The following is a 20,922-nucleotide window of genomic DNA, read 5'->3' as shown; positions in this document are numbered from 1 at the left end:
CCCGGTGACCAATCACGGCCCTTGGTCAGCTCTTATACAGCCTCTCGCTCCTTTGTTAAAATGTATTCTTTATGGCCTGTCATCACAAACAGAATTAATAAAGTGTTATTTTAATTTGTACCTAATAGTGGCAGCACCATGCAGTGCAGCCAATGAATGTATAAAGTTTTATACGCTCAGACAATACACAGAATAGTGAGTCTCTTTTAAATTTAGCCTGAGATACTGAAATTAAGCAGCTTCACTGAAGTTTTAGTTATTCCAGACAGCTTGATCTTCTTATTTTCTCTCCATATGTGAATGAAAAGTAGATTTATTTTGTCAAGGCTTAAACACACATGATCACAGTAATGAGAACTCTTCTGTTATTGAAAAAAGCACAATATTTATGTTTCAAAAAGGCAAGAAGAAATGTTGGCCCCCAGGTGAGTTTCTGTTAATAAATATAGACACTGCTGCTCTAAGCTGTTTATCTTGTTCCCCCGTAGACCATTAATTAGTAATATTACAAAGGTTACAAAGGTTTGTAGAAAAAACAACAATGTCTAATTTGCTCTTTAACACACAGTTTCTCAAATGTTTACATACATGGAAACGAATAACATAATGACCATCAATATAAGGCTGTGCTGGACCGTATCATCACTGTGATCACTAGTGAAATATCATTTACAATGAAATTAATATAAAAAAAGAATAAAAAATTACTATAACACATATTTCCATCATTGCAATAATTTTCTTTACTCTCAAACAATAACATAGCCTCATTTATATATATTTCCTGTATCATGCCAGTTAAATGCACTGACAGTCCTTGGCTGCTGAGCATCACACAGTAGAGTCTTCTACACTATTTGTGTTGCTGTGTTTAAGTCTGACTGGTGAATCATAGTCAGGAGGAACTTCAAAAAATGGCTTGTCATCAAAACAGAAATCGTCAGACGGAGATGCAAAATATGGCAGCCTCAAGAGAAAGCCTGTGAGTATGCCTCCCAGCGCTGACAGTCCTATGGTGGAGAATATAGCTGCAACCTGGAAGAGAGCCTGTTTTTGGGCAGTCCTCCCCAAACCTGCCTTTAAACCGGGAATCACCATCCGTAGCTCTTGTAGCTTGGGGTCCCCTTCCACTGGTGCTCTGTGGGCAAAGATCTCATAGAAACTAGGGCCGTAAACCTCCTCACTAGCTGTCAGTATGGCACATATCCCTGCAGTGCAGGATATAAGTCCGGTTAGTCCATGCAAGTTGTGAATGCCACACTGATCTTGGATCCTCAAACGTCGTGCCAAGATGGGGCTCAAATACTTGTAGCCCAACATGCATGCAATACACCCTATTACACCCAGAGCGTATGCAGCTACAGGTGATATCATCATATCCACAGATGCCCCGACTGTCACACCTCCAGCCAGGGTCACGTTCTGAATATCAGCCATGGTAAGCTTGCCATTTTTATTCAGCATAGCAGAGAGTGCAAAGGCTGTAAGTGTAGAGGCACTTAGTCCAATGAAAGTGTGGAGGATAGCCCTGTGCTGATCGTCTCCTTTCAGGACTAAAGCTGAGTTAAAGGAGGGCCAGAACACCCAGAGGAACAAGGTCCCCATTAGACACAGGATGTCAGAATGGTAACTTGTGTTCTCCTTTGCGTGGCCTTCATTTAGACTAGGCCTGTACAGCACAAAAGTGACACCCAAGCCAAAATAGCAGGCAAAGAGATGGATGAGAATGGAGCCTCCTGCATCATTGATCTTCAGATACTTAAGCACAACCCATTCTGTGACGGCAAACACAGGAACCTCCAGCAGAGCCATTACCAGTATCTGCAAAGGACTGGTCTTCCCCAGCACTGCCCCATACGATATCAGCACCACAGCACAGGCAAACTCTGCATTTATGAGATTGATCACTCCGAGGTGGATCTTACCATCATGGCTAAACTGGAAGTAGCCCTGCACCAGAATGGCCCACTGGATGGCAAAAGTAGCTGTGAGGAAGTTGAAAACCATCCCCCCAAAACCATAGAATCGGAAAAATGCCAGCAGGCACCCGAAACCCACGAATATCATGAAGTGTATGTCTATAAAGAAAGGGTAGTTCCTGTACACTGCATTGTGCATAGGGTTGGTCTGATTAGTCTGAAATTTGGCATCAGCCTCTTCATCATATGTAACAAATGCTGAATACAAGGCAACAATAATCACCTCTGCGATGAACACAAACACAGGTAACCGCACTCGAAGACTGGTCGATTGTTTCTTCATGCTGACAGCTCTTTAGAGCGAGTGACAGTCATTTGTTTTGCACCCTGGTTTAACTCTGTTTAGATAAGGAAGGTCAAAGGCACTGGTAAACCCACTGAAACACATCAATATTCTCCTCCCCGGGAAATGCCACTATGTGGACTTTGCTCATGTTATTAAGACATGCAAAGTCAGCATTCTCTTTTCTTCTGTGTGTTGAAAACCCTCTGTTTTCCCACAGCTTTCATGTACCCTGTAACAGATGAAAAAAAAAAATCTATTTGAAAGTCCCATTTCTGAAAAAAAGTGAGTCTCGGTGTTACGGGTGTAACACACAGAATGTTTAACTTCTAGTCACACTCTGTAAATTAAATATTCTTTTAAGTAATTAAATTTTCATGCCCTCCAGGATTAAAGGATAATTCTGCTTGCATGATCCAGCTGATGGACAACAGCTGGTGCACGGCCAAAATGTTCCAGATGTGACTCATGTTCTGCAATTTTTTGTTCCAGGAGTCTGAGTGCATCCACATAAATTTATAGATATACATTAAATCTTGCCTTTGATATGTGCCCTCCTCATTATTAATTAAAAAGACCGAAAATAAACATTTTCAAACAATGAAAACTAAACTGAAAATGAACCGAAACTGAACTGAATTAAAAACAAAAAAGTCAAAATGCAATTGGATTAAAAACTATGTAGAAAATCCCAAATTATAAGAACTCTGGCCAAAAGGAGATGCACTAGAAAAGATGACAAATATTTCAACTGTTTTATTAAAATTACTTTAATCTTGTGCCAACATTTGATTTTGTTTTTACATACAAAATTTTTTCTTTAAACCACGATATGATTGTGCACATGGTAGATAAAACGAAGTGTCTTAAACCTATAAATCTATAAAACCTGTACTGAGACACATGACAGTTGTTATCCCTACAACTAAAATCACAGATGTGTATTACAAATGTCCCGTCATGTCGCTGTGTCACACTTCAACATGCTCTACACACAAACACAGGTGTCAAACACACACACAGCTACACACTCTCTCTATCCATGAAACTTCTAAAAATGTAACTCTAAATTCCTGCATACTGTAGTCACCCACAATGCCCTGCAACCGTAATATGTCTCAAAAATAATTTCCGTTTTTGTTGTTTTTGCTAGTTATTATATAGTTTTGCACTCACGCTTTTCAGTTTTGGAAACATTGAGGGCTGTACTACAGAGCCCCTGAAGCTGAAACCTTTCTTTTTTTAAATCTTGTGTACACTAGACTAAGATGCACACAGCCACCATATAATGGAGAGAAACTAATCAAGTTTAAGTTTCACCTCAAAATATCTTCAATGAATATACTGCTGCTTTTGCACAGAGAGAGGACAGAGAGAATCAAGTTAAGTTTCAAAGATTCTCAGAAATGTAATTATTAAATGCTAAGTTATTTAGGGAGTTAAACATTATAGGTGTCAGGAAAGTTAAGCATTAATCATCCCTTGAAATTTGGATAGTTAGATATTTACTCCAAAATATCTGATGTTCAGTCTTAGTCAGCAGGAATAGAGTGCAATTTTATCCATGGTGGAAATGGAAATATGCACCCTTAGATTTTTAGCACTGCATCTTGACACAGTCAACAACAACAACAACCAATAATCAAATCACAAGCTGATTTTCATCTTAAAGGCCGATAAAAGGGCGGACTGTCTGGATCCTGTTCACTTCCAAGTTTTCGTTGAGCCAAAAAGCACTGCTATAACACAGTGAAAACAACCACTAGCTAAATCAAAGATAAATGAAAAAGTTATCATGGAGAAAATGCAGCTATTGAAGTTTAGGCTTAACCTCAGACTGGCTACAATGTATTGCTGCTCTTACACACAGAGAGGATTGTCATCAGCAAGAATCACTGGCTGTGCAGCATGCAGTCCTCAGCAAGAATTTCCTATTATGGTATTCCTCAGGGAAACTAAACTGAATTAGATGAGTGGTCTTCATTATGTGCTGGCTCTGGGCATGTTAAGTTGTAACTGATCAGTTGCACTAAAGTAAAACTAGGACATCACCCATTTGGTTGCTTGATGCCCAGTGATTGCATTGAATTTTTACTTTCAGCGACTGATTGCAAATAGTTGTAGTGACCAAGTGGCTGCGTATAGGTTGAACTTGCAAAACCCTCAACTTCTGGGTGGTCACTGTCACTTTTGATTACAAGATTGCACAGGCCTGTCTCTAAGCAATCACTTTCAAACTTTAATTGACTTTATTAGTGTCATACTGCATCAATATTAACCAAACAGAAAGTAATTACGAGGTTTTATGGATGTGCTACAGAATCAATAACATATTTACAATAAATCAGAGGAGAACTAAAACAACTTTTTGAAACCCTTAGGCTAATTTTCTTTATGTCTTTGTGTATAAATTTCTGTACAAAACCATTAGGTCAAGAGGAAAAACTCAACTAATATCAAATTCTCTGTGTACTGTATAGCCTACATACATACTTGGAGAAAAGAACTATCATTGCTGAAAACACTGTTTCAATACTGACATTATAAACTATGCACATTCTGGGGAAATGGCCCTATCTTACTAAAGTTTTACAAAATTGTTTGAGTTTAACAAGTCAAAAGCTCTACCAAAAACTTCATGTCTATGCCATTAAATAATTAAAATGACTAAAGCATACTCAAAGAGATTTAAATATATTTTATATACATGGCCACACACAAAATGCCCATCTTCTGATAGTCAGGATATTTAATGCCTAAGTCATACTAAAAGTTTAACATGTACCTTCTCCAATTCTTCAATATATCTTCTATTCGTCACTCTAGATTTTCTGCCTTTTTAATATAACAGCTATTTCCTTCACATTTTCATTTGGCCTGCATAAGCACAATAGCAAATTTAATTGATAAACATATGTTTAATATTTTGGGAGCTGCTCTTATTTTTTGTCTCTTGCTGAGATCTATACAAGAAGATCAATGCTGTTCTCCTCTCTGTCAGGTAATTATTAAAGCCAACAGAGAGTTAGTCTGCTGGCTTGGTTGTCTGGTAAATACTAGCAAACAGCCTTCTGTGAATGTAACAATTCTTTGTGGCATAAATGTAGCATGGCACCGGGAACGTTCCTCAAAGATTTTGAATGTTCTGCTCCAGCAAATCCCAAATGTGTTCTGAGATTTGGTGATGGTGAGGAGATTCTGAATGCAGTGAGCTCACTGTCATATTCAAGAATCCAGTTTAAGATGATCTAAACTTCCCGTTGGAAGCAGCCATCAGAGGATGGGTACCCTGTGATCATAATGGGATGGACATGGTCAGCAACAATACTCAGGTAGGCTGTGGGGTTCAATGATATTAAGGGCCCTAAATGTATAACAGCACCACCAGCTGCCTGAACCATTAAGACAAGGCAGGATGAAACCATTCCTTCTTGTTGTTTATCAGAATCAGAATCAGAATACTTTATTGATCCCTGGGGGAAATTATTTTTTGTTACAGTGCTCCATTTTAAACCAACATTAAGACAAGACAGACAATACACTAACTAAGAATAGTACAATATATACATATATATACATACATACATACATAAGTCACTCATAAATAAATAGTTGGAAAAGAAATATGCCAAATTTTGACTCTACCACTTGAACGTTGAAACAGAAATTGAGATTCATCAGAACATGATTTTTTTTCAAGTATTGTCCAATTTTTGTGACCCTGTATAAATTGTTGCCTCAGTGTCCTATTCTTAGCTGCCAGGAGTGGTCTGCTACTGCCTTCAAGGTTTGATGTGGTGTGCATTTAGAGATGCTCTTTTTAAATATATGTCTTCTCTAAAATCTTTACATTTTCTTTAAAAATCTTTTTTCCCTCAAACACACAATGAAAAAAAAACTGAAATAAAAATGTATAAAATGTTGATTTATTTAATAATCTATTTTAGTGCTTCTAATGTCACAAAACAAAGGATAACACAGATAACACACTATTTTAGGAGTCCATACCTGTCACAAATCAATTTGATCCCACTGTTTTTTTTAAATATTTATAACCACACTAGGAACAAAAACAGAAAAAAAACAGAAAAAACACAACTTGTCATGTGAATAAATATATAAATAACATCAATACTACATGACAGAAAATAAATAGAAGTGGTAAAGCAATGACATAAAGCCAAATGGAAAGCACTTAGACTACAAAGCTGATTTTAATATTTGGCAAACTTCTACTTTATCAGGAAAACTTACAGTTGTCTCTTGTGTTTGTAATTAAAATCTCTAAAACTGTTGAACTGTTCTTGACCTGATGAGTCGAGAACAATGACCTGGGTGATAACAACTATGTACTCAAGTTAATCACTGGAGTGCACGATTCTGTGTACTATGTACTCTACAGGTTACCTGGAACCTCATTCAGCTGAGTCTACATAGTATTTCACCTGAAAACTCTGAGTACAACGTGTGGTGGCAGGTGACAGAATGGATGTGTGAGAAGGGAGGAGAGGGCAGAGTCCATGTATGTGCTGTTGTGAGCTCACGAAGGCAGTTCAAGAGTAGATGGTGATGACTTCGCGTCCACCTCCACGCACCAGGAGGACCCGATTGAGACCTTCAGTGAGCACCTCAAGAAACTCCATGTCTGGGAAACAATCGCAGTCAAGGAGTTTTTTTCTTTCCATATTCTTCTGGTCATTCGCTAACTTTATGTGACGCAAAGGTCCATTTTCATCTTAGTGAAGTGAAAGGACTACCGTACATATTTAAGGAACGTGCAGCAGCTTACATCATGCTCAGACTACATGGACTCAGACTACAATTTTCACCAATGCTGTGCAAAAACAAAATTCTTCAAGTTAACTTGATGTTTTACCCCACTTACCCTTTTACTACCCTTTTACTTCATGCTAACAGAAAAATGCTTTCTTTCCATTTTATAATTATGACAGCCTGTACAATAACTACCAGAACTTTTTCTGTAATTTTTACAGTAATATATTTATTTCTACTAGTTTGAGTCCAAAGATTCATGCTTTCGTTCGTTCTTTCGTTCATTTATTACAACATAATTTGTTTATCATGCAGATGCCTTGTCAAAGGGTCACATAGATGGGAGAAAGATGATGATTCGATGATGCGAGCAGCATGACTCCTATTTCAAGTGAGAAATAATTAAAATAAGCAGTATGTCCTCATTCCCAGGGTACCATATACTGAATTTTTGTTGCTTGAGTGTCAGAGATGCCTAAGTGTCCTTTGATACTGGGACCTCAACAGACCCTTTATCAGTACCAATCAGCATCACTGACTGGACAGACTGAGCTCCTAAGCGTCAATTCTTATAGTGCAGGGCAAAATCTTTCCTTTAATCCAAACCACGATCTTTAAAAAAATCTTGACAAGTAGTTTTAATACCAAACATTAACCAAACACTGACTGAAAGCAAACCTAAACAAAGAGCAAAACACTAAGACAAAAGCTGTGGTCTCCTGAGGGGTGCACTATGAAATGAGATTAATGGATTAGCGAGGTAATCCTAGAGCTTTCAGTGTAACAAATATGGTTCTCTTTGTACGCAGATCACAGGAAACAGAGGGCTGAAATAGGCAGAAAAGACTTTATTCAGAATACTGGAAGGGGACCTAGTTTTCCTGGGATAAACTGCCATGCAGCAAATCCCTTACTTCCAGAGTTGTAGCTTACCCGTTACTTCTTTTCCATAATGGACTTCAGACATTGTCATTTTGCCCTTACCTAGGATCATTGAAAGCTGGTATGTCCTGCTCTGAGCTTTGGCCTTCCTGATCTATAGTCTGCACCTCCTCCACCTTATCTCCTGACAGCACCAAATATTACTCTCCTTCTACAGTTCTAAGTAACGATGTTTGTGCCTCTTTCAACCCTCTGCTTAAAGAAAAGTCAACGAGTGAGCCTGAAGCAGAAAGCCCGGCCCATTATAATTTCCTTTTACTATAAAGCACTTTCTTTGAAACTGCAAGATGAATAATTTATCCTTAAGTAAAATGATGATGTGAACTGAACTAAGACATATGACGAACAGTATGTGAGATGTAGGATACAGTTTTCTTCGCCCACACGGTTCTTTGGTGGTCCCGGCATGTTGAGCAGGACAAGTTTTGCCTCCTTGGACTTCTTCGTGATGACCTCATTGAGCCTCATTGCTGTATGCATACGCCTCACGTCCGTCTGGTTCCTGAGGCAGGAAACATTGGGTCACAGCAGGTTTCATTTTTAAATCGATCGCTCAGCTCAACTCACGGTGTCTAAAAATGAAAATACTTACAAGTTCTCCCATTCCCTGGAGCATGTGTAGAAGGAAACAATATATGGTCACACAGAAGGCTACATTTATTGGTGGTTAAATCTTTTATATTGACTGAGCATCTTTAGAAGTGAACAGAAGACTGTAGTAGTTTTTAATGTCCTAATATGGATATACACTGTGATTTTGAGCATGTAACACCTATAAACACCTGTTGCAACTTTTAATATCAAGGTGACTGGATGGGATATCACATCATTTATAAATACAGACAGATTGTCAGTCTGAGTCTGTGAGATGAGCAGATGAGTGCCACTCATCTACAATATGTCCCTTTGCAATAAGGGACTCGACACAACTAGTTGCATTATGGTTATACTCTTATATGGTAAATAAATGGTAAATGGCCTGTATTTATATAGCGCTTTACTAGTCCCTAAGGACCCCAAAGCGCTTTACATATCCAGTCATCCACCCATTCACACACTGGTGATGGCAAGCTACATTGTAGCCACAGCCACCCTGGGGCGCATAAATGCAAAGTTTCTGCGTGCATGTCACTGCAGATTATAGCCACTATTTGTGGATACATTTATGTAGGCTTCCAACACAACATGCTTTCTGGACTCTGATGTAAGTAATGTGAATTTCTGTGTATGTAGCCAACATCACAGTTCATTGTTGTATTACCATAAAACATATTGCATGTATTTCCAAATTTGAACCCTGTCAACTGCAAACTGATAGCAGGCTGACTCATTCTTATTGCCGTTTTATCAGTGAGGCCCTGAAGTTACGAGTGATTGCCACATCTGGTGCTCTTCTTCAAAGCAACTGTTTCAAAGGCAACAAGATAGCAATTTCATTGTACCCTCTCACAGTAAGATTACCCCTATTTTCCCTAGTGTGACTGAGCATTGCTGAAGGAATATGCCTCACAATATAAAGCACCTTAGGCTAATGGTGATGTTGTCAACTGACACTGTATAAATTAAATTTAACTGAACTACAAATACACAAAACATGACAGTAATTTGGTGTGCAATTATGAATTAGATGAAATGAAAGAAATGCTCTCACACCACGATTGACGATCATGTGACAGAAGACGAATAAACTGCAGAACTAATTCTTTTTCATGTCACTGTTAAGTTCAAAGTTTTGTTTGCCACAGTGTTGCTTTAAGTCCTGTGACATGGGTCGATACGCACAAATATTTACAAATGACTGTGTGGGTCATTTGGATTAGCTACAACATTACAGTTACTGGTAACGTGACTCATACTGGCGTTAACTCTTCCAAACTCGATCCTATTAAACATTCAGAGGATGTGCCAGAACAAGCCTGTTGCACAGAAACACCACACCACAACCAACAAGACCCAGAGGGCCCAACATCCTGCTGCCAGACATCCCAGAGGCCACACATCCATGCCCTGATGGATCACAGCTGTTTTTCTCAGCATGTTTGCACAAGTTTAGACGGTCACTTTTAAAACTCTGGCTGATCTTACTATCCTGGGTGCGATGCCCGTTTCCTGTGCAGGATTGCTGAGCTAAAATAAGCTGACAGATCACTCACGGCTTCATGTTGAAGAAGTCTTTGCCCGCTTCCGAGGTCGCTGTTAGGAGGCTCTTCTCCTTTTCCGCACCCTTGTTGTCGGGCCAGACGACAGCACGACCTGCAGGTGCAGCAGGGGACGTGGGGCTGGTTGGTGTGGAGACATTCTTGCTGTGGCTCAGTTGTACCTGTTTTGGGTTGGAGACGGCCCCAGGCTGACAGACAAACACCATCACATGAGCGGGTGATACAGAGAAAAGAGACGCTTGTCAGAAAAGGTGGATTTTTGATCAGTGAACTGTAAGGAATAATTGAGCAGCAACTAGAAAAACTAAAACCTGGCATAAAATGCAACAGGTGTTTGAAGGAAGTGAGGACAGAAGTACTGTACATTACACACTGGATCAGCTTTACCTCCTCTTCTAGTTTTTCTGCTGCACCAGCTCCCTCCTCAGCGCTTCGCTGTGACCGCAAGGCAGATGGATTTTTACGCCGTATGGACCCACGGGATGAATCTGTAATGCTCTGGATCTGTGAGAAAAACAAACAAACAAAAAACATCATCTGATTCCTATATTCCCACTGGAGTTCATTTTTTTCTATCTGCAAATCAGTGTAAACATGTACAGACACAGATACCTCATCATGAAGCAGTTCCTTTCCCCAGAGCGGATATTTAATGCCCATAGTGATAATGAAACAGTGCTTTGGCTGTCAACGTAGCTAAAATTAAATTTGTTTTTCCGGTTACAGATAGTATGAAGATTCCTGGCTTACCTCTCTCTCCATTTCATTCTTGGTCAGATGCATTTGTTTGAGGATCTGTGATCGCTGCTCCATTATCAGTGTCTTCTCATAGGTATAGGCTGAGATGTCACCGTCATGCTGTAAAGGAAAAACACACGTCACATGAAATCCATGTGTTACTTTGGAATAACGGCAAAAAAAGGGATCCTCCGAGAAACTGTTCTTTTAGGCCGCTCCTGGCAGGATTTGTTTGTGAGCACAGAATATGTGCCAGACAAATCTCTCACCATCTCAACCACTTCCACTACGGCGTCAATGCGCAGGTGATAGAGGAAGGTGATGAGGTCTTTCTTCATCTGGATGCTGTTGTCATCCATCTGAGCTACAGTGAAAATACGCATCTTGCACTTCCTCCACACCTATAGCAAGAAAAAAAACGATAACGACGTAACCAATGTGCCTCGAAGACAGTGTTTTTTTTTTCCAAACACACTACTATCACACTTAACTTGTGCTCATTTAAGTGAAAAGAATCCACAGTTTCTTGTTCCTCACCTTATGCTGGCGCAAGAGGAAAGGCAGAAGCATTAGCATGCCTCCATCGTGGACAACCCACCACACGTCAATGTGGCCTTCAGTGAAACGCTCTCCATTGGATGGATAGCTGGAAATATTCTTAGGAACCAACAAGGCTATACTGGCTATAGTTGTCTCTCTAACCACCTCTACAGAGGAACAGGAGAAAAGTAACCCGATGGGGGGCAGAGCAAAGGATTACCTATCTTTTTTACCAAACTTTTTCAATGCCCCTGATTTGGTATTTGGTATAATATTTGATGCTGATGTTTATTAACAACTAAGAGAGCTTCTATTTCACTTGATAACTTACCAATGAAGTTCCTAAATTCCTGGTGGCACTCAGGCTGTTTCCAGTTACGGGGCCAGCTGACCATCACCGTGTTGTGCTTCAGACCTCCAAGTCCTCCAACCTGAATCAAGTGGGATGTTCCATCTCTGAGGTTGGAGGAGATGACGACCTGAGTGAAGCCCTTTACTTTCTCTGTCTCCATCAACTTACGCAACGACTGCAGGGACACAGATAGAGGGCAGGCGCAGCTGTTAGAGAAAGTGGCGATTCTTCTGTGCATGTGTCAGAAGTTTAAGTGTGTGTTAAAGAGTAACAGACCTGATCTGCCTTATGAGCTTCAGTGTAATTGTCAAGGAAGGTTCCTTGAACACAGGTGCCAACAATAGTCAGACCCTTCCCAGCTTTTAGCTGATTGGTCAGAGATAGAAGACGAGGCTGCTCGATGTTTTGCTCAGCGTCCATGCTCACTAGGACCAGGATCTGAGGCCTAATAACAAACAAAATCAGTCAGTGATAATCACAGGCAAAAGCCAACCAGCTCTATTAAAGATGAGCTGACCTCCAGTTCTTTGTGTGTGGTGGTCCCTCCTCCAGCCTCATCAGAGCAAAGCGAGCAGCGCTGAGCGAGATCCCACGTATCCCATCACCCCACTCCTTCTCAGCTCTGTCTCAAAGCACATTAAATTATTAGCTCTGGTCATACCTACAGCATCCAGATACATAAAAAATAGACTACTCTGTGACTTTTATCAAAGAATCCTTTCTCAAATGATCATTGAACAAATTATTATTTCTTACCCACAGAACTCAATGTATTTGTAGATGCAGGTGGCGATGCCCATAGCCACAATTGCATAATACCAGGAACACATGAACATGAGTGATAAGCACAAGCTCATACCCAGGAAAGACAGAGCCCTGCAGGGGACAGGACGTCATGTTTAGTCAAACCCAGAGTTCTGCCAGCTTCACACAACTGGCTGATTAATGGAAACAAGAAATTTTTAAGCTCATCGTGGAAGACAAACACACAAACTTCAGGTCTTTTTATGGAGATTCTCACAGGGGTGGTTTCTTTACATCAAATCCAGAATCTGTCTTTAAGCAGAGCTTAAATCCTCGCACCATATGTGATGAATATCTATGATATCTTTGGGATAGTTAAAGAATTTTATGCATGTTTGAATCACATCTACTGCAAGTATAAACACATTATGTGATACACATCTCTGCCAGTGTTTTCAGTGTTAAAATGATCAACAGGCAATATCAATATGCAAAGAAAAGCAGCAATGTGTCAGCAACAGCACCGAGGAAAAAGACTGCAAACTTAAATATGACTGCAAATGATCCAGTATTTAAAATACATGTAAATGTAAATGTAATGTAAATTTCAGATTATAAAACACATGCAAGAGTTTTTAGAAAGCTTTCATACTCTGACCCACAAACTCACCAGTGGTAGAACTTAAATCTGGGTCTCCAGTTTGGGGTCCTCAGCAACGTCTGCAGGGCGCAGGCGAGATTGACGAACATGTAGCACATCAAGAAGAACCTAAAGAAACAGATGAAGGGAAAGAGAGAAAACAGTAAGAACAGAAACCACAAAAAAGAATCTTTGCTTTAGTTGTTGTGTTTATCGGTGAGCAATACATGGAGAGGATTGGTGCGACTGAATCCAGAGAGGCTATGATGATGCCAATCTCACAGATGCTAGCTGTCAGTAGAAGCGCCCACGTGGGTTCCCCGTTGGCTTTACCGTGCCCAAAGATCTGCAACAACACAAGTGACATACAAATAAATAATGTCATATTTACCAATTATTAATAATTGTGTCTTCAGTTTTAGTTTGAGTTTAGTTTCTTTTAGATTAAGTCTTAGTTTTAGTTGTTATAAATTATTGTTGTATGGAGGATATGTTTCGGTTTCAATAAATATGTCTAGTTGTCAGTTTTCACAAGTTCACAAAATAGTGTCAGTTAGTTTTAATTTTTTTTATTTTAGTTAACTAAAATGTTTTTCACATCTAGTTTCAGTTTTTTGTTTAGTTTTAGTCAACTATAACAGCCTAGAGTGGGGACAAGAATATCTTCAAGTCCCCACAACATTTCTGGCTCAGTTGGAAGCTCTGAGAGGTCTGTATTTAAGACAGAGATAGATTTCTGTACTCACTCTAAGGAAGGGGATGATGCCATCCCTTGAGATGGCCTGGAGGAGACGGGGAGCTCCTGTCAGACTCTGAAGTCCCGCTCCGCAGGTGGAGAAGAAGGAGCCAAATACAATAACCCACGGGGACGGCCATGCCAGCGTACCTATTACAAGGTTGCCACTGACCCCTTCGCCAAACCTGCAGGAACATGAAGACAGAGCTCCTGCGTTAACACAGTGAATGCAAATGTTCGACCAACCTGTGCTCAGTCAGGTACAAACAGTGAACAGCTGAGTTCTGCTAACAGATGACTGAGAGCATCGTTTTACACTCAGCTGTGATTCAGTGTTTCTGATTTTTACTGAAAATAACTCCTCAGATAAACACAACTGCAAGCAGTCTGAAGCTGTGCTAAATGTTTAATTTTGTAAAGTGTAATGTACTCACTTATTGCTGCACATAGTGAAATGCACTATTATTAAACTGAAGCTACACATTTGTTAAAATTGTTAGCAACCTGTGCAGGTCTGTATTCCCTACATTCTTCCTTTCTGACTTTTTATTGGGCCTGTCAAACATTTTGCTGTCACACATGTGCCCAGTTTACAATAATATTAAGGCACAAACCTCAAACTACAAACATTTTCGGAGTATAACGGTCCAAAATTTAATTTAATAGAAGTAGAATTACTTGTCTCTTAGGACGACTCCTTCTATACAAGCACCAAACAGCACCACACAGGACATGTCTGGGTAAAAAAAGCTGATAAGGACCACACGACCGAAAAGGTAGAAAAGGTAACAATAACTTGTGAAAAGTTATATTAATGTTTATTTTTAACCGGCCTTGGTTCACTGAAGGATACACACAGTTGACGTGGTGCTAATGGCTGCGATGGTGCCGATAGGGATTGACTTCTGAGCGTCACGCAGATCTCCGGAGCGGTTGGAGCCAGCCATGATACCTTTGAGCAGAAGGTTAAATAATCGGGAGAGTTGTGACTTGATAATATTATAATAATCAGACTCAGGTTTTCAGAGGATATAAAGGGTAATTACTAACTTCCACCTTTATGGAATACTAAGCACTTTACTGACTTCAGTCATGTTAAAGGTGCTGTTTTCTTTGGCCACTGGAGGGCAGCAAAAACAAACTGTGAACTCGAGACTGACAGGTCACCAAAAAACAACAACAAACTGGCACGGAGAACTTGTAAGCAAATATTTTCCCATTTATACATCCGGCGAGCATAAAAAAAAACCCCATTAACATTTATTTGCAACCACCATCTCTCACACCTGAAAACAAAGTAAACTGTCTAAGTAGAAACTGCTGTCTGCTAAGCAGGAAAGTGGTTAAAGTGGTTAGACAAAGCCAAAACAATTTCTAACATTTCCGAGCAGGCATTAAGAGAACTGCAGGGTCTGGTGCATATTACATGCAGTTATTTGATCCGAGTTAGAGGAGTTTTCCAGACACCTATGATAAAAAAAAACACACACAAACAAACAAAACAACAAACAAAAAAACAAAGCATAATGGACCTCTTTAGTGTGCCTTCCTGGGACTAACCTGTGACAGATGGGAAATAAATTCCCACCAGCAGAGTGAAGAAGCTGGTGATATCTGCAAGAACGTAGCGGTTTGAGCTCGTTGTGGGACTGTCTGGATCCACGTCGGATACAAGTCCACGCTTTTCCAGAATCATCCCTTTCTCCAGATAGTTACCAAACAGGTTCTCTGAGAGAAAGAGAGACCAAGTTTAGGAATTTAATCTTTAATACATACTGAACTGTGGTTGGCCAAGAACCCAACAGAAGGTGGTTTACACTGAAAAATGTACCTGCCAGGATGCCACTAGTGACCCCTGGAATACCTTGTATCTCTGTAACATTGTTATTGTTGAAGTATTCGTCACAAGTGGCATTGAGGTACTCCGAATCACAAAAGCTCCTCCACAGTTTGGTGGTGACAGTCTCGTTGTCTATCTCAATGACCTTTGCGCAGACATCATATCCTTTAGAAAGAAGAGTTCGATTTCCCAGCAGACAGACGCTGCAAAGACAACCAGCCCAGGGCATACCTGTCACGTAGGATAATTCGACATCATTATGGATTTGTACCAGTGAATAAAGAGTCACTTACGGAAACACAGGGGGGTCAATGGCAGTCTTGATGACTCCAGCATAGACAGACAGAATAGAAAGTATGACACAGGCCAGGAAGACCAGTGCCAACTTATTGACATATTTGACCCCCACAAACACCACCAGTGCCATCAAGCTCAGCACAATAGTGCCGTACACTCGCATGTTGTTGAGCAATGCTGCTTCTGCCTCGGGGCCCTCCAGGCCCTCAATCTTAAAGATGGCTGCCTGGGGAACAATATAAATCTGAAAGAGACAAATTAGTGGAGGAAGACAGGGTTAGAGTGGGTGAGAAGAATAAGACAAAGTTTGCAGAAGTATTGTAGAGAATCTACATATAAATATGTTTATGCAAATTATTTTTTTGTTAATAAAAAAACAACGTCATGCGATATATAAAAACACATTTTATTATTTATCCTTTTAGTTCTAAAAAAGCAAAACATTATCATTATAATGTTATAAATACTTGATTACGTACACCTGGTGACTGTGTATTAACACGAATATGTTATCAGCCAATCACATGACAGTAGCTCAGTGCATTGAGACATGTAGGTATGGCCAAGATGGGCTGCTGAAGCTCAAACTAAGCATCGGAATGGGGACATATGGTGATTTAAGTGACTTTTGAACTGCTTCACAACAGGTGTCTCTTCTCCTCCTGTCGGCTAAGAACAGGAAACTGAAAACTTGGACAATACTGGAAAAACACTACTTGGTCTGATGAGTCTTGATTTATTCTGCAACATTGAGATCTTAGGGTCAGAATTGGGCAACATGAAAGCAACATGCAAACATCAATCCAACCTGCCCTGTATTAAAGTTCAGGCTGCTGCTGCCGCTGCTGGCGGTGCTGTAATAGTGCAAGTATTTTTTGACACACTTTAGTAAATGAATGGACCGTGTCACATCATAAATGATGATAGTGTTTCCATTTTCTGATTGCTGTGTCCAGCAGGATCTCAGAAGACTTAAATCTCAAACTGTTTGGACTCTTTGCGATGTGGTGGAACGGATTTGGATCCTGGATGTGCAGCTAAGAAATCAGCAGCAACTGTGCGATGCTGTGATATCAATATGGACCAAAATCTCAAAGAAATGTTCACAGCATCTTGTTAAATCCTTGCCATGAGGCTAGTCGGTGTTTATAGGTTTATGTTTTTTTTCCTGAGAAACCACATCATCTGTCAGTTTGGCAAAACGTCAGTCAGCTACTATGCAGAAACAGGAAAATGTCACCAAATCTCCTCAATTGCATTATTTTTTCAATAATGCAATTTACCTCGCCAAAGCACATTTGTATCATTTTCATAATAATGGAAATAAAGAAAAGAAAACACACTAAAGCAATGAGAATAAAATAAATTAACACATTAAAAAAAAGTTCACTGGGTTAAAAATTACTGTACTATGTGAATGTGAGTTATTTAGTTTAAAGTGGGAGAGTAACCTTGCTTTCCCCCCCCTGTCCCCTTCTTGCCTGCTATCCTTTCATTATCATTTATTGGAACATGCTGTACGCTAATGATTCCTGTTTTACAGCCAATGTTTGAAGACAATTTAGCCGGAAGATCACAGGTGTAAACAACCAAATAACAACATGTGGGGTACAGATAGAGTTCAGTGGGTTGAGCGGGCAGCTCATATGCTGAAACGCTTCTGCAGGGGCCCAGATTTCCCACTGAACAATTTCCTGGATGTCATTTCCTCTGTTCTCTTTCCTGCTTTACCTGTCTGCTCTCATGTCCTGTCATAAAAATAATAAAGGCCAAAATACATCTATAAAAAATAATAATGGATCTCTTTCACTTAACTAACACATTAACTACAAGACCGAACCAGTAACAGGACCCCAAAACTAACATAACTGGAATTCAGCCTTTATTATCTCCAGATGTGCTTTTCCTGTTATTATATTGAAGGCATATAAGAAAAACATGAAAAGCAATATAAACCTGTCATTTAAAAATTCAATCGACTTACCAGCAGAATTTCAATACAGCCGAGAATGTACATAGCACCCGCAAAAGTGGTGCCCAAGTAGAAGCAGATTCCGACAGCACCGCCAAACTCGGGCCCCAGAGAGCGAGAGATCATGTAATACGAACCTCCAGCTGTGAGTCGCAAACACACACAGGGCTCAGCGCACCGCTCTGTTGCACACAAACATACTAATGCATGCCCTCTGATATCCACTCACCTGGTACGACTCCATTTGTCGCAATGGCACTCATGGAGATGGCTGTGAGCATGGTCTGAAAACAGCAGCAGACAACAGGGGGGGATTACAGGATTCTGAAAGGCAGCAGGTGGGCAAGTCAAATTAAGGAAGGCTGACAGGGAGGCACTGATGAAATGAGGGGATGGTAGAGAAAACATCCAGCAGCACAAAAGTCTGACTCATCTGGTCATGTCGAACCATTCCTCACATGAATGACTGGTTAGGCACATGCTGTCACTTCAGCTACAGTCTGTTACAGCAGAGCACGGTAGTTAGATACACTTTTACGGTACTTGTCTGTAGTTTAACTCTTTAATATTTGAGTTTAACAGCATACTACTACAGCAACTAGTAGTCCGAGGTTATACTTATAAAGCCCAGACATGATCTATTAGTGATGTCAGTGTGGGTGAAATCCAATGAAATCCAGACATGTCCTTTTAACGCCCCTGAAACTTCCAACAAAGTGCTGGCAAAAATCAGACAAGCTATCTATTTAGGTTTGTTAAACCTTATTTTTAGACACAAACTAATTATAGTAAGATTCCAACGGTCAGTGTCTTCCCTTACTTAAAAGACTTGTTTCCCTTTTTCTTTCTCTAATTTTTTGAAAAACATTTCATGTAATACATTTTAAGCCCCTTTGTTGATTAAGCCCACATACAGGGAGAAATATGGTGCTGAAAGCCTGTTAGTGGGTTTACTGGCAGAATGCCGTTTATCAGGATTTACTATGTCACCTTCAGCAGCTGCACAATGGAAATCACATTCACACAGCCTGTTGTACACTGATCAGAAACAATATTAAAGCCACCTGCCTAATATTTTGCTAGCTCCCCCCTGGACATAGACATGGCATCTGCTTGGTCTGCACAAGTAGCAGAATCTCCGCCTGAAAGACCAGAATCTGCAGTTCCAGTATTGGCCACTTGAGGCTGGGTCCCAGTCAGTTCTCACAGACTTACATATTAAAAAATGTTTAAAACTTTGTTTTAAACATTTAAACATTGTTTTGGGCCTCCAAACATTGTTTCCCTCCTTATAATGACTGAATTATTATATAAAATATCTGACTAGTGTGATTTTTCAGTTGTAGCCATCAACTTTTGTGGTGTTAGTGCCTTCTAGAGCTTTTTGAGTGGAACTATTTTATGGCTAATATTGCTTTCTCTTTGGTACAGACACTGCACTAAACTTTTGGTGAGTTGAATTCTGCTATTTGTAGTTTGTTACTGTTACTAATTAGCTTGGCTCCAAACAAACAGTATGATAACAACCGGCGGTGGCTGCATTCATCTTTTCTATACCATCTATAGGTCTGCCACAATGTTTAGGTAGGTTGCATGTGACAAATATCCACATGAATAGTTCCCAACAGTTGGATTCACAGTAAGGAGGTATTCGGTATTTTCCTGTCATTGATGTTAGAGTTGTGATATCTCAGTGATCAGTTGTAAATGTTTGCAAAACCACTCTTTTTCCAGATTGATAGGCTGAGTGCCTTTAGTTGACTGATTAATCTTGAACGCTGAACAGCCAGCAGTCAGATCGGCGAGGCTCAGGGCGCCCCCACAGTAGGAAATCCTGCAGTTTTACTCACTGTAGAACAACACATGAAGACGATTATAAACGAGCCAAAGACGCCTCCAATCCCAACCATCCATGTCATCCGCAGGAAGAGGATTACCCCAAAAATATTCTGGATACACGGCAAGTACACTCCCATTAGAGTGCCCAGCTGAGGTGCCTGGAAAATACACAAAACAAAATAACAAATTAAAAACTTTATGATACAAAGTGCACTAACTCCTTTTTTTCTGGCTAATAAGTCAGTTATTACTTTGTTGTTCAGTCATTCTGTTATTGCATTTATTGTAAGAAAAACAGCTTTTGAAAAAAGTAACACTCCATAATTCATCCCACACCTGTAATTATATCTACCTACAAATATTTGAACTTACACCACAATAGAGGGCAACAAGTCAGGTTTAAACAGGAAACAAATAATTATAATGTAAGTAAATTTAAGTATTGCATAAGTGATTTTAAGAAAAACAAACAATGTTTCCCTGACTTATATTGTAAGTGTACGTTTTGGCCCATATGATCTTAGGAAGAGAAGACACTCCTTTCCTGTATACTTCTTTTGAAAGTTAGGTTTAAACGGTGATTGTGAAATAAATAAATATGAACGTAGACTTCGCTACATCATTGTAATGTCACATAGACCTGCAAAGTTTAATGGCATTTATTTTTCCTTGTAAGGAGAACAGTCCTTATCAAATTTATGCAAGTACAATAAAAGGACAATCGACTAACAACTGCAGCATAATGAATATTAGATAAAGATGTAAAAAGGCAAGGTTAATCGACTCCGTAATATGGTTCTAAAAAGTGCAGCATTTTTAAAAGATGAGGAAATACTGTTTGTGTCTTTGCAAAATTGCTATGAAATTACACACTAACTAAAATGATTTATGCAGTCCGTAAATTTACTTACACCATAATTGTCAGAGTAAATCATATAGGTTTTTACTATTTCTTTTCCATATGGGTACCTTTAAACATTTGTAGGTAAACATAAATTTACTACATTATAATTTAATGTAGTAAATTTCATCTCTGGTGTTAAAAACTGTCTTTGATGCTTTCTTTTCCAATCTTCCATAAAATGATG

At 39.6% G+C, this 20,922-nt stretch overlaps 2 protein-coding genes across 2 annotated transcripts in view; both read right to left on the bottom strand.

Moving 5' to 3' along the window:
- Positions 1-831: 831 nt before the first annotated feature.
- LOC309697723 (ammonium transporter Rh type B-like) lies at positions 832-2,294 on the bottom strand (the record flags this gene model as incomplete). The annotated part of the gene is made up of 1 exon (XM_082519839.1): positions 832-2,294. Exon 1 carries the CDS (start codon positions 2,260-2,262, stop codon positions 832-834), a length of 1,431 nt encoding a protein of 476 aa, XP_082375965.1. The 5' UTR covers positions 2,263-2,294.
- A 749-nt stretch (positions 2,295-3,043) lies between these two features.
- Positions 3,044-20,922, bottom strand: part of slc12a5b (solute carrier family 12 member 5b) — a 41,080-nt gene continuing 23,201 nt past the window's right edge. Inside the window, exons 4-26 of the mRNA XM_082518103.1 lie at positions 19,846-19,992; positions 18,225-18,279; positions 18,008-18,138; positions 16,020-16,267; positions 15,718-15,929; positions 15,447-15,614; positions 14,740-14,838; positions 14,565-14,622; positions 13,897-14,071; positions 13,378-13,496; positions 13,181-13,279; positions 12,523-12,642; positions 12,284-12,388; positions 12,043-12,211; positions 11,746-11,941; positions 11,412-11,581; positions 11,144-11,275; positions 10,887-10,994; positions 10,524-10,640; positions 10,131-10,324; positions 8,570-8,584; positions 8,346-8,479; positions 3,044-6,907 (exon numbers count right to left, since the gene is read on the bottom strand). Of these exons, the coding sequence (XP_082374229.1) occupies positions 6,816-6,907; positions 8,346-8,479; positions 8,570-8,584; positions 10,131-10,324; positions 10,524-10,640; positions 10,887-10,994; positions 11,144-11,275; positions 11,412-11,581; positions 11,746-11,941; positions 12,043-12,211; positions 12,284-12,388; positions 12,523-12,642; positions 13,181-13,279; positions 13,378-13,496; positions 13,897-14,071; positions 14,565-14,622; positions 14,740-14,838; positions 15,447-15,614; positions 15,718-15,929; positions 16,020-16,267; positions 18,008-18,138; positions 18,225-18,279; positions 19,846-19,992 (3,063 nt within the window). The 3' untranslated portion in view covers positions 3,044-6,815. The remainder of the gene's footprint in view (positions 6,908-8,345; positions 8,480-8,569; positions 8,585-10,130; positions 10,325-10,523; positions 10,641-10,886; positions 10,995-11,143; positions 11,276-11,411; positions 11,582-11,745; positions 11,942-12,042; positions 12,212-12,283; positions 12,389-12,522; positions 12,643-13,180; positions 13,280-13,377; positions 13,497-13,896; positions 14,072-14,564; positions 14,623-14,739; positions 14,839-15,446; positions 15,615-15,717; positions 15,930-16,019; positions 16,268-18,007; positions 18,139-18,224; positions 18,280-19,845; positions 19,993-20,922) is intronic.

This window comes from Aulonocara stuartgranti (genome assembly GCF_965226115.1).
Source record: "Aulonocara stuartgranti genome assembly, chromosome: 20".
Taxonomy (NCBI): Eukaryota; Metazoa; Chordata; class Actinopteri; order Cichliformes; family Cichlidae; genus Aulonocara; species Aulonocara stuartgranti.
The sequence above is the reverse complement of the archived record's forward strand: the minus strand, read 5'-3'. Positions and strand labels throughout refer to the sequence as shown.